Source organism: Salpingoeca rosetta, assembly GCF_000188695.1.
Source record: "Salpingoeca rosetta unplaced genomic scaffold supercont1.4, whole genome shotgun sequence".
NCBI lineage: Eukaryota > Choanoflagellata > Craspedida > Salpingoecidae > Salpingoeca > Salpingoeca rosetta.
The window spans coordinates 768,577-780,311 of record NW_004754930.1 but is presented as its reverse complement, the minus strand read 5'-3'; the positions used below and the strand labels follow the sequence as shown (position 1 = coordinate 780,311).

Here is an 11,735-nt window from a genome sequence, read left to right as displayed (position 1 = left end):
TCACTCACGCACTCACTTACTCGCTCCTTCACTCACAACCCCTCGCACTCCCTGTGTCTGGGTGTTTGCTTTGGTTCGTTTCTGTGCCTCATGCAGCTAAAGACTGTTGTAATGTCATGTCATCGAACTGACTCACTCATCGTCGTCCTCTTCAAAGAACACAAGGTCACATACAATGGACGCAACAAACAATGCGAAGCGGTGCGTGTGTCTGCCACCACATATCACAACAAGACCGAAATGTCAACGGGCACAGCTAAGAAGAGAGTGAACACTGCGCGCACACGTGGCGAACACACACACACTCACTCACTCACAAGCGTAACTAACAACAAGTGCTCACTCAGGTCAAAACATGTAAGGAGTAACACAGGATATGTAGGTGCGGCCAGCGCATTCAAATAGCACAGTCAATCAGAACCACACAAATAAACACACAAACACAAACACACACACACATGAAGAAGCCATCACGCATTGGATCAGTACTGGAGGGCGGTGGCCATGTACAGGCGGTCGTCATCAGACACGCCGCGATCCTCACGATCAAGCAGGGGCGTGATGGAGCGTGACGAGGAAGGGGTGGAAGTCGTTGTGCCCGCAGTGGACGGGCGCTCGCGGCGCGAATACGCTGTGCTTGTCGGGGAAAGCACAGAACCTTGCAAAGGCGGAGAAGCAGGGGGAACAAGCGCGGAGAGCGTGGCCCGCACACTCATGTTCATCTCGGCCACGCAGACGTCCAGTGTCGTGGCGGTGGTGCCGCTCCCCATGCCTCCTGCAACATGGCATGTCTGCTGCTGCTGCTGCTGCTGCTGCTGCTGCTGTTGTTGTTGTTGTTGGGTGGCCCCTCGCAGCTTTGGGAAGCGGACCGTGTCTGGCGTCGTGGGCCGCGACAGCGACGGCAGCGGTGACGACGGTCTGCTGCACGGTGTCTGGCGTGCATCCTCCGCAGCGCCACCATAGCCGATGACGGCGAGCATGTGCGCGCGAAAGGCGGGGTCGCCATTGATGCGCTCCAGCAGGCGATCGCGAAACGTGTCCACAATGGTGTCGACAGCCTCCTCAAGGGCCAGGGCCTCGCCAGGGTTGGTCGTGTCCATCATGGTGGCGGCGGATGTGATGGTTGTGTCGGCGTCTGTGACAGCGATGGTCGTGGTCGGGCTGGTTGGGCTAGTGGCGGTGCGGTGTGGCTGCGGAGAAGGCACTGTGCCCTTGGGTGCGGCGGGTGAGGTTGTGATGGTGAGTGGCGAGGGCTTAGGCGACGGCGACCTGGGTGCAGGCAGAGGGGACGACATTGTGGTGGCGCCGCTGTCGGTTGTCATTGTCGTGTTGGCTGAGGCAGACGTCTTACTCGACCCCGCCGTGCCTGGACGCGATGCGTCTGTCTTGAAGGCGGCCTTGATGCGGGCGTGCGGCGCCTGTTGCGCGTGCACCTTGTTGTTGAGGAGATGCTGTGTCGGGTGGGCCGACCTGACGGCGGGGCTTGTGCGGCCGTGGAAGGCGCTGCGCTGCAGGAAGCTGCTCTTGCGCACGGGCGGGTTGGGCTGTGCCGCTGGCGCGGCACCCGTGTTGCTGCGCTGGCGCTGGCGAGCCCGCTTTGTGGTGGCGCGATCGTCCAGATATGGGGACGGCGCGGTGGCTGTTGTTGTTGCCGGCGTTGGCGTGGCCTTTGTCGTTCTCGAAGTCTGCTTCTCGTACGTGGATGTGAATGCGCGCGGACGGCGGGGGTTCGTCGGTTTGGAGCGAGTGCTCTGCTTGTCCTCTTTGCCCGCTTTCTGCTGCTTGTCCGTATCGTTTGCGCCGGCCGCTTGCTTCTCGGTGTCGGCAGCTGTGGCGGTTGCGGTTGATCTGGCAGTCGTCTTGTCAGCAGCAGCAGCAGCTTGCTGGCCAACGCACGAGCGTGCCGCCTGGTACAGCCACGTTGGTGGGCCCTGGGGTGCCGGTGACGAGAGAGACGGGGACGAGGACCTGGCGTGGGCAGACGGTGTTGGTGGAGATGGCGTGCGCTTCCCAGGTGAGGAGGAGCGCCTGAGGTGCTCGCACTCTTCGTTGGACAGCGAGTGCTTTGCCACAAAGTCGACGGGCGCGCCTGGGCTCGACACATTCAAGTCCACCCAGGACCTAATAATAACATGCAGAACGAGGGGGACGGAGGTGGATGTCAGTGTCAGCGCAATCATCGAGAACATGCGGAAGCAATGGACCTTGGGGGGGGGGAAATGGAGCTGGAGGCTGTGTGTGATGGTATGGTGACGTCACATACAGATAACGCACAGATAACACACGCACACAGACGCACACAGACGCACACACACACACACACAGACGCACACACACACACACACACACACACACACACACACACACACACACACGCACACACACACACACACACACACGCACACACGCACACACACACACACACACACACACACACACACACACACACACACACACACACACACACACGCACGCACACAGAGAGGTGCACTGTGGATGGGTTGGTTCCTGCATGCATGCATGTGTGCAAGGAAGGGAACAAACAAACTCACTCGACAATCTGCTGCTTGATGTGTTTGGCGAGCGCGACGACGCCGACAGCGTTGACAGCCTCGCGGTAGTCTGAGCTGATCTTGATGGTGCGTCGAGGAATGGGTGACGTTGGGCGGCGGCGCTCGTGGTGGTGGTACTGCTGCGGCTCTGGGGTCTGCGCTTGGGCACGTGTGGACGAAGAAGAGGATGACGAGGTCGCAGAGGTCGTGGACGCGAGGTGCGCGGAAGCAGATTTACTGTCGCGGCCGGGCGCGGTTTTGGGGCGGGTCTGTGTCGTCGGGCGGTTGGCCTCAGCGTGGGTGTTGTGGCCGTGCTGAGCTGCCATGGCTGTGGAGTATGTGCCTTGGGTGGAGACGTACCGAGGCGACGAGGCTGGTGTTGCTGTGGCTGTGGAAGGGTTGGCGACAGCGCACTTGGTGTTCATCATGGTGGCGTGTGCGGCGTGTGGTAAACGCCAAGAGACCAATGTTGGTTCTTGTGGGTGCAAGCCGGCGATGAAGAGGATGAATGATAGGGCGGGGGGGGGGTGTGGAGGGAGGAGGAGCACCAGCGACAACACAAGCCAGACAGGTGTGCTGGGTGTGTTGAGGTTGTTTGTTTGTTTGTAGTTTGTTGCTAGAAGCGATGAGGTTTCCTTCTGCTGCTGCTGCTGTCTCGGTCAACGAGTGACGAGGAGGAGGGTATGGGAAAGGGGTTGCGTCGTATTGTCGTCGTATTGGTGTGGGTGCGTCGTCTGGAGGTAGAGGGCAGCTGCGACAAGAAAATGAGTGGAGACAGGGGGGAGGGGGAAACGAGGGAGCGCGGGTCGTGTTGTCGATCGGGAGAAAATGCCGATGCCGTGCGGTAGGTTGTCTATCTCTCCGTTTGTGCAAGCCAGGTGGTGGTGGTGTTGGCGCGCTGAATGGATGGCAAGCACGATTCCAACACACAACCAGCGATGGCTGACTGGGAGACCACGTTTACCAACCACCACCCAACAACCAAGGCCACGCTGAAACTATTGGTTGGTGGAGGTGGTGATGCTTGGGGCGGCAAGCAAGGCAGCAAGCAAACGAGGAAAGCCACAGCGAAGTGGCCTTCTGCATGCGGATGTTGAAGCAAGCCTGCACTCTTCTGACACTGATGACAGCAACGTTCCTGGAAACTCGCAACCCCAACGCAAGTTTTGCGTTTGGGTCACGTGTGCATGTGTCGCGAATGTGCGTATGTGGATGCTGACTGACGGCCGGAAATGAAGGATGACGACGGCGAGGCAACATGGGAAGAAAGGAAAGCCGGCGGGGGGGGGGGGTTGCCTCACTTGCTATGGCAGTGCTTGCTTATGTGCTTGCTTTGGGTGTGCTTGTGTGTGCTTGCTTTTGTGGGTCCCCCAACATAGTGCACGCAACACCGTGGCCTGTTGCCTCGTTTTGGGGAACAAGCACTTGCGTTTCCAGAAGGAATTCCAAAGGTTTTGGCAAGCAAGCCAACCACCACCACAACCACGCGCAGGTGTTTGTTGCCGCGTGTTGCCGCGTGTTGCGTTGCCCGCCTCTGCGCGCGCAGCAGCGTGTGGAAGTTGGCGATGTGTTGCGCGACAACGTGTATTGATGGTTGGGTGACACTGCATGTGAAGCCCTCCGCGTGAGGCTGTCTGCCTGTGGATGGGGGAGGGGTGTGTGCCTGAGGAGGACGGTTGGGTACCAGTGGCACACGCCCTGCTTTTGCATCGCACCATGACGACAGCAGCCAGCCGAAAGCACGAAGAGGGAGGAAGTGCGGCATGTGCGACGCAAGCAGCGCAAGCAGAGGAGCAAAACGTGCCCAACCAACACACACCCCACGTCATCGAACTGGCGTATCTCGCTCGCTTCGTTCGCTTCGTCCTCCAACGATCCGTTTTCGGGGCGCCGAAAACAAAAAACCGGACGAAGCCTTTTCAGGGCAGACCATGCGCCCAACAGCAAGACGGCAAGCGAATGGTTGCGTTCTCATCAAATCAACACCATCACACAACAGCTATCGTTGATGGTGGTGGTGTCTGAACCTAGCAGCAAGCAAGCACGAGGAAGGAGGAGGAGGAGGAGGACGACGGTTTGCATGCTTTTGGGTGCTGTGCGTTGTGTGCGTTGTGTGCTTTGTATGTGTTGTATGTGTATTTCCTCTCTTTTTGGCAACAGCACCAAACAGTACGCACAGAGTACAAGGTCGCTTTGCTTGCAGAGCAGAAAGCAAGCAAGTCAACAACAACAACAACAACAACAACAACAACTCAAGCAAGCAAGATAGGCACAGTGCGCACTCCGCCACATCGTACGACGCCAGGGTGAGGCAATGTGTGTCCGTGTTTGGTGTGTGTGTGTGTGTGTTTGTTTGTTTCCGAGGGGGGGGGGGTTGCGTGCGTGCGTCCTAAACTCTGGCCGACATGACCTTAATGTCATCACCATTCTGAGTGGCAATCACATGCTTGCGTGCTGTTTGCTTGTTGGCGTATGTGTGTGTGTGTGTGTGTGTGTGTGTGTGTGTGTGTGTGTGTCTCTGTGTCTCCTTCTCTACCCCTTCTCTTCTCCTTCTCTCCCTCACATACACACGCACACACACGTACGCACACACACGTACGCACACACACACACACACACACACACACGTATGCAATCACCACGACCCCGCCATGATCAAACGACACGCCACAACAATGCAATGGTTGCTGCTTTGTGCATTGATGAATGGAAACGCTGCTGCCTTCCAACTTGCATGTTTGAAACTGTTGCTCATGCGCCTTCGTTGGTTGATTGATTGGTTGGTTGATCACGCACTGCTGCTGTGATGTGATGTGATGTCCTCCCGGCCAGGCAAGGCCTCTTTCCACGGGTAGTGTGGTTGTGCTGGCCGCTTTGTGATAATCGGGCCAGCAGCACGGTGCCAGACACATCCACATCCACACTTTCATCCAGCCTGCCAGACACGAGACGCTATCAAGGAACCCCGGGAAGGGCGCACGCCGTCTTCGCCTTCTTGGCGACCATTTCTTCTGGATTGCTTCTCATCTACAGCCGGTCATCTACGACCACCCATCCTTGCACCATCAACGCGACACGTATCGGATTTCACCGCAGGCAGGCAGGCAGGCAGGCAGGCAGGCACACACCCATCTGCCCAACCAACTCGTCAACCAATCACCATCAGCACTCGGGCCCCGCAGACCCAGATACACACGCATCCCACATTTCATGTGCTCTACTAACAAGAGCTACTTGTTAGGAAAGCTGTAGGTCACTTGGTAGACTGTGGCGCCCCCGGTGTCCATCCTTCACCGCCCCACAACAACAACAACAACAGCTACTACGACACCATAGCCTCGCCATGAGCGTCCTTCGCCTGGCAGCACAAATCAAACGCCGCATCGCTACGTAAGTGGTCCACACTTTGTCTGGCTGTGTGCCTGCACCCCTCTTGTACCAACCTGCGGTGATCACCGCTGCGGCTTCCGCTCGACAATGATTGGTGGGGGCTCTTTCCCACATGTGGCTTGGTCGCGTTCCCTGCAACCCTCCTCCCTTGCTTTCCTCCCTTCCCTTCCCTTCACTCCCCTCCCCTTCCCTTTCCTCCCTTCTTTTCCCCTACCTTCTTTGCTCATCTGCCTTCCCTTCCCTGCTCCTTTCCCGTTCCTCGCCTTGCTTCCCTTCCCTTCCCTCCTCTTTCGCTTGCTTCATTGCGCTTCTTCGTCTCAACCACAATTGGATTGACGTCATCACACGAGCGCATGTCACACACCACTCGTCATGATTGCTCCCGACACACACACACACCCTCCACTCCTCCCCCCCCCCCTTTTCCCTCTCCCCCACCCTTCTCTACACCGTGTGTGATCCCGATCACATGTGTCACATCTGCCACAACACAACCACGCATTCACCCCCTCTTGCCCTCCTCTCACGTGCACCACGTGTCTGTGATGATCACCGCCGACCTCCTCAACCACCTCTCCTGTCTCCCTCGCTCTTAATTTGCTTGCCGTCCACTTGTGCTCTTGCTCGCGCACGCACCTTCCCCTGCTTGGTACCACAACGGACGCAACTGTTTCGTGCAGGGCTCAGGAAGGCGAGTGCTCCATACCTTCGCCCATGTCCACAAAGGAAGCAACAGCAGCACGGCCCGCGCCTGTGTCATTTTCCACCGCCGCACCACCGCCGCAAGCGCCAGCCAAGTCCTTCAAGTCAGCAGGAGGCACCGGTGATCGAGACAGCATGGAGGCTGCCGCGCAAATCGGCGCCATTACCACAACATCAGCGCCAATACGGGCTTCGGCACACACCATGGCTGCATCAGGCACGCCTTTGCCAAACGGGGAAATTGGGACGCACCCTCGGCCCTTAAACCCAAGCGCCACCGCAACACCGCAGCCACGCACCCCAGTTTCCGACGACCACAACCCACAACACCAGCCGCCATGCCAGCAATCAAGTGCATCCAAGGCAAGCTGTTGTCCTTCAAGCTCGCCTGCACCCGGCGCAGCTCTCGCGCAGCCAGCGGGACGGCTTGCCCTTTCCCACAGCAACAGCGACGAGGCCATTTTGTGCAACAGCGACATGGACACGGCCGGCACCACAACACCCGCTGACGCCACCGACCCTTCAACCACAAAGTTCACCACCACCACCACCACCACCACCACTGCCATGGCTAACCCGTCCACAGGAGCCGACGCAGCGACGCCCGCGTGCCATCCGCACACCCGCCGCCGCCACCACCGCCACCGTCATCACCACCACCGGAGCCGCCACCTGCATCGGCCACCGGCATCATCCCCTCTCCCACCGCCGCTCCGGCGCGACGCAACAGCGACCGCTGATGCCACCACGTCAGTGCCACCGCCAGCACCACCGCAGGAGGGGGCGCAGGGTGACGCCAGCGGCCCGGCGCGGAAGACAGATGCCTGCACCGACGCCGAGGCAGAGACGGACACAATGACAGAGGGAGAGGACCGCGAGTCTGACATGGACCAGTGCATGGACACTAGCAGCTCGAAGCAGGGGGAACAGAAGCAAGGGGAGATGAATGATGATGAGAAAGAAGAAGAGTGCACGAGTGAGTGGGCGCGCCACATTTCTGGCCGAGGGCCGAACGCTGGTTGCTCGTCGAGCCCGTCGTTGTTCTGGAGCAGATACGAGCTGAACCGCATCCAGGCAGAGGCCGTGGCGCAGGCGGTGGAGGCCGGGTTTACGAGTGGCAAGCAGCCGCTGTGGGACTTTATCCGCCTCAACAGCATGGACATGCAGGCCGTCATCAACACGGAGAAGAACAGGTTCATCTGCTTGAACGGTGGCAGTAGCAGCAGCACGAACAGCAACGACGACAGCAACAGCCGTTTCGGCGACTGTGCTGACAAGGGCGCACAGCTGGAGCAAGCCGGTGGCAGCGGCAGCACCATCACACCCAACGGCGACAACGACAACAGTAGCACCACCAGCCACAGCAACAGCCACCACACTAACACCATCCACCACAATTCTAGCAACAGCTACAGCAACAGCGACAGCAGGAAGAACAACAGCAGCGAGAGCAACCACAGCAACCACGGGAGCCGGCCTTCGAGCGCAAGTCGCCGGCAGCGCGCGCGGGCCACATCCTCTGCTGCAAAGCACCAAGGCATGATGGCCGTGTACCAGGGGTGCATGCTGCCCGATGGCACACCCCACGCCATCGCACGTGTGCGGCCGGGAATCACCACCATCACCACCATGCCATATGGCTGCACCTCGGCCCAACCAAACACACACCGCAGGGCAGAGCAGCCCGCGCCTGTCATGGACGAAGGCGTGGATGCGGCTGGCACGCCAGCCCGGCAAGCAGACAGCACAAATTACAACTCCAGCCAAGCCGACATGAAGGAACAGGGGGACGAGAAATTGGAGGAGGAGGAGGTGGAGGAGGAGAAAGGTGACGATGTGTTTGGCAGGAAGAGCGCTGATGTCGATGGCTATGACGTTGATGGTGATGCTGATGATCCGTTTGGTGGTGAAGATGACAGCGTCCACAACGCTGCTGCGCTAGAGGAGGATGATGATGAGGTTTTTGGTGGTGATGGTGGCTGTGGCGATGATGAAGACATTGCAAATGACGGTGATGATGAGGACGAAGACGTGTTTGGCGCTGATGCGGATGGCAGTTCACCCTGTGTTGATGGCGTCGATGTGTTTGGCGACGCTGAAGGCGATGATGCAGATGATGTTGTGAACAGTGATGCGACCTGCGATGCCGAGAGTGCGGCCATGACGGCTTTGCACAGAAGCACCATCGCCACCAGCGGCAGCTGTGGGAGCAGCTGTGCCTCGTCGCCATCCATCACGCTGGCGCGCCCGCTGTCTGCGTCGTTCCGCCGGCGCCGCTTGCGCTGTGCACGCTCGTCCGCGGACTGTGTCGACGCAAAGGCGTTGCAACAACAACAAGAACAACAGCAGCAACAGCAAACAAGGCAGCAGCAGGGAGGCCAGGGGCAGTGTCGCCACTGCGGCCGTGCCCGCGTCAGCGTCACTGGCAGTACTGGCAGCAGTCCCAGTGGTGGCGGCACGTGCAGGCGGTGTCGACGCGTGTGGTTCCACCCGGCTGTCATTCAGCAGGCGCTACAGCAAGCAACGTGTCAGGACATTGGCGATTGCGTGCGTGCGGAGTCACTGCGGTCGCTGGAAGCCGATCTGCTCGAGAGCCACCGGCGCATGCGACTGCTGCAGCCGCGTGCTGTGGACTCCACCGCCTGATGTGTGTGTGTGTGTATGTGTATGTATGTGCATGTGTATGTGTGTGTGTGTGTGTGTGTGCGTGTGTGGTGTATGTATGTGTGCGTATGTGTATGTGTTTGTATGTGTTGTGTGTGCGTGCGTGTGCGTGCGTGTGCGTGTGCGTGCATGTGTGTGTGTGTGTGTGTGCGTGTGTGTGATAGCAATGGTTCCATCCACGAGCCGCCACTACCCCTTGTTGAGTCGCACACAGGGGTGCGGATAGCGTCTCTCTGCCATCCGTGCCACGAGCTCGATCATCACATCATGCATTGTTGGTTCTGTTGGTTGTTCGATCCTGTGCACGGCTTTGCCCATGCTCTCGTTTGTAGGCTCTCCGCTGCTCCTCTTGTGCTTGTTGTGCTTGGTCATTGGTTGCCGGCTACGCCATCTCCACTGCCGTTACAATTGTTCCCTGTCAGCGTGGCCGTTTACGCTTGATGCTGTTGATGTGATTCGCGCCAGTCTGCTGTACATATGTATGTATTGTTGAGCAAAACAAACCAAGCTGTGAAAGAAGGAGAAGGAGGAGCAAGGAGAAGGAGGAGGCGGGGAAGGGAGAGGAAGGAGCAAGCAACACACACACACACACACACACACACACACACACACACACACACACACACACACACACACACACAAACTCTTTTTGCACGTGTGTTTTTTCTCCACACACAACAGCAACCGCACACGATGTCAGCGTGGGACTCTGGATCAGAGTGAGTGTGTGCGCGGGCATGTGCACGATACATGTGGCTTTCTTGCCTCGCTGCCTGGCTGCCTCGTCGCCTACCTCGCTGCATGCCTCGTCGCCTACCTCGCTGCATGCTTTGCTGCATGCCTCGCTGCATACGTCTTTGCTTGTGTGCTGCTGTCTGCACGTTCATCGTTCACCGTCACGCCGTTGTGCTCGTTGTTGGCAGTCGGGGATCGGACTCTGACGCGGATTCGGAGGCCGAGTTCGCAGCATATCGCGCCCTCCACTACTCCAGCATCTCCAATGCCGTCCCCGCAGCGTCAGTAGCATGACATGCATGTCGCGCGCTCTCTACTCAAGGCCGCTTCCATTGGTTTCGTTCATGTATGGCACGTGCCATGCATGCATGGCAGCTCATCATCGCATTGCTCCTTCTCTCTCTGTTTGCCTCTGTCTCTGTATGTGTGTCTTGCTGTGCATTGTGTGATGTGGCACAGGACGCCCGGAGCACAAGGGCCCACAACAGAAGAAAAGCATCCTGCCACGCCATCGGAGTACGCCGCACAGGAGAACGGTAGCACGGCACATGTCCAGTCACCTGCAGCGCTCAACACTTCCGTGGACGACGAGCCCGGCCGCGCGTCTGCCTTTCGCCAGAGACAGCTCCCGAAGGAGCCGCTCTTTGTCGAAGCATACAGCACCGACGACGATGGCGGAAACACAGACGACTCCAGCCGCGCGCGCCAGGCCCGCCGCCGTCGCCGCAAGCGCGGTGCAGGCGGTGCGGATGCAGCAGCTGAAGCGAGCAAGCTGAACAGCAGCGTGGACAACTTTGTACTCAATGCAACCGTCTCTAGTGTGGAGAGCGTGCAGGTGGTTGAAGACTCGAACAGCAGCAGTGGAAGCAGTGGAAGCAGCAGTAGCAGCAGTAGCAGTAGTAGTAGTGACAGTAGCAGTAGCAGCAGCAGCAGCAGCGGTGACGACTCTGTTGTTGTTGTCATCGATGACGATGATGAAGAAGAGGAAGACATTGCAGGCCATAGACAAATGCACAGCGCGAGCAAGACGGACACAACAGAGAGCAACACTACCGCCACCACCGCCACCGCCACAGCATCGGCGCCGAAACCGACAGCAGCCACGGCAGCAGCGGTGATCGCCGCTGCAAAGACGGTCAAGTACGTTGAAGCCAGCAGCGACGACGACGCCGACTTGTGGGCAGCAGACCACGACACGGTACGACACCTCTGCGCACGCGCGCGTGCGTGTGCGTGTGCGTGTGCGTGCTTGTGTGTGTGCGTGTGTGTGCGTGCGTGTGCTTGTGTGTGTACTTGTGATGGTGGGAGACGGAACAGTGCAAGCAAAGGTGAGTGAGCATGAAGTTCTTTCTTGCCTGATCCTCATCACTATGATTTGTATGCACCATCTCAGGGCCCAAAGACATATGATCGCTTCTCCCGTGCGCGCTCGTTCATCAAGTGCCACAACTGTCGTGGATCCGGCCATCTTGCGCGCGACTGCCCAGAACCAAAGGTACACCACACTCGCCATGTCATTGCGCATTTGCGTGGGTGCATATACACACACACACACCCTGTACTTGTGCGTAAAACGACATATTCGCTCCTTCTTCTTTGCCTTTGTTCACACACACACACACACACACACACACACACACACACACACACACACACACACACACACACACACACACCCCCCCCCCCCGGGGG

At 58.5% G+C, this 11,735-nt stretch overlaps 3 protein-coding genes across 3 annotated transcripts in view; 2 read left to right on the top strand and 1 right to left on the bottom strand.

The window, feature by feature from the left end:
- Positions 1-91: 91 nt before the first annotated feature.
- Positions 92-3,989, bottom strand: PTSG_01249 (uncharacterized protein). Its single transcript, XM_004997163.1, has 2 exons — positions 2,553-3,989; positions 92-2,121 (listed from the first exon to the last, which is right to left on the bottom strand). Exons 1-2 carry the CDS (start codon positions 2,978-2,980, stop codon positions 483-485), a joined length of 2,067 nt encoding a protein of 688 aa, XP_004997220.1. The 5' UTR covers positions 2,981-3,989; the 3' UTR covers positions 92-482.
- Positions 3,990-4,777: 788 nt separating this feature from the next.
- On the top strand, positions 4,778-9,354 carry PTSG_01248 (uncharacterized protein). Its single transcript, XM_004997162.1, has 3 exons — positions 4,778-4,858; positions 5,385-5,942; positions 6,623-9,354. The coding sequence occupies exons 2-3, from the start codon at positions 5,896-5,898 to the stop codon at positions 9,288-9,290; spliced, it is 2,715 nt and encodes a 904-aa protein (XP_004997219.1). The 5' UTR covers positions 4,778-4,858; positions 5,385-5,895; the 3' UTR covers positions 9,291-9,354.
- Positions 9,355-9,951: 597 nt separating this feature from the next.
- The window catches only part of PTSG_01247 (uncharacterized protein), a 4,258-nt gene continuing 2,474 nt past the window's right edge, over positions 9,952-11,735 (top strand). Inside the window, exons 1-4 of the mRNA XM_004997161.1 lie at positions 9,952-10,027; positions 10,232-10,324; positions 10,503-11,241; positions 11,437-11,538. Coding sequence (XP_004997218.1) covers positions 10,002-10,027; positions 10,232-10,324; positions 10,503-11,241; positions 11,437-11,538 — 960 coding nt within the window. The 5' untranslated portion in view covers positions 9,952-10,001. The remainder of the gene's footprint in view (positions 10,028-10,231; positions 10,325-10,502; positions 11,242-11,436; positions 11,539-11,735) is intronic.

Coding starts and splice junctions, on each gene's coding strand:
- PTSG_01249 (XM_004997163.1), bottom strand. CDS start 2,980: ATGATGAACACCAAGTGCGCTGTCGCCAACCCTTCCACAGCCACAGCA. Junction 2,122..2,552: donor ATCAAGCAGCAGATTGTCGA/GTGAGTTTGTTT, acceptor TGTTATTATTAG/GTCCTGGGTGGACTTGAATG.
- PTSG_01248 (XM_004997162.1), top strand. CDS start 5,896: ATGAGCGTCCTTCGCCTGGCAGCACAAATCAAACGCCGCATCGCTAC. Junction 5,943..6,622: donor ATCAAACGCCGCATCGCTAC/GTAAGTGGTCCA, acceptor TGTTTCGTGCAG/GGCTCAGGAAGGCGAGTGCT.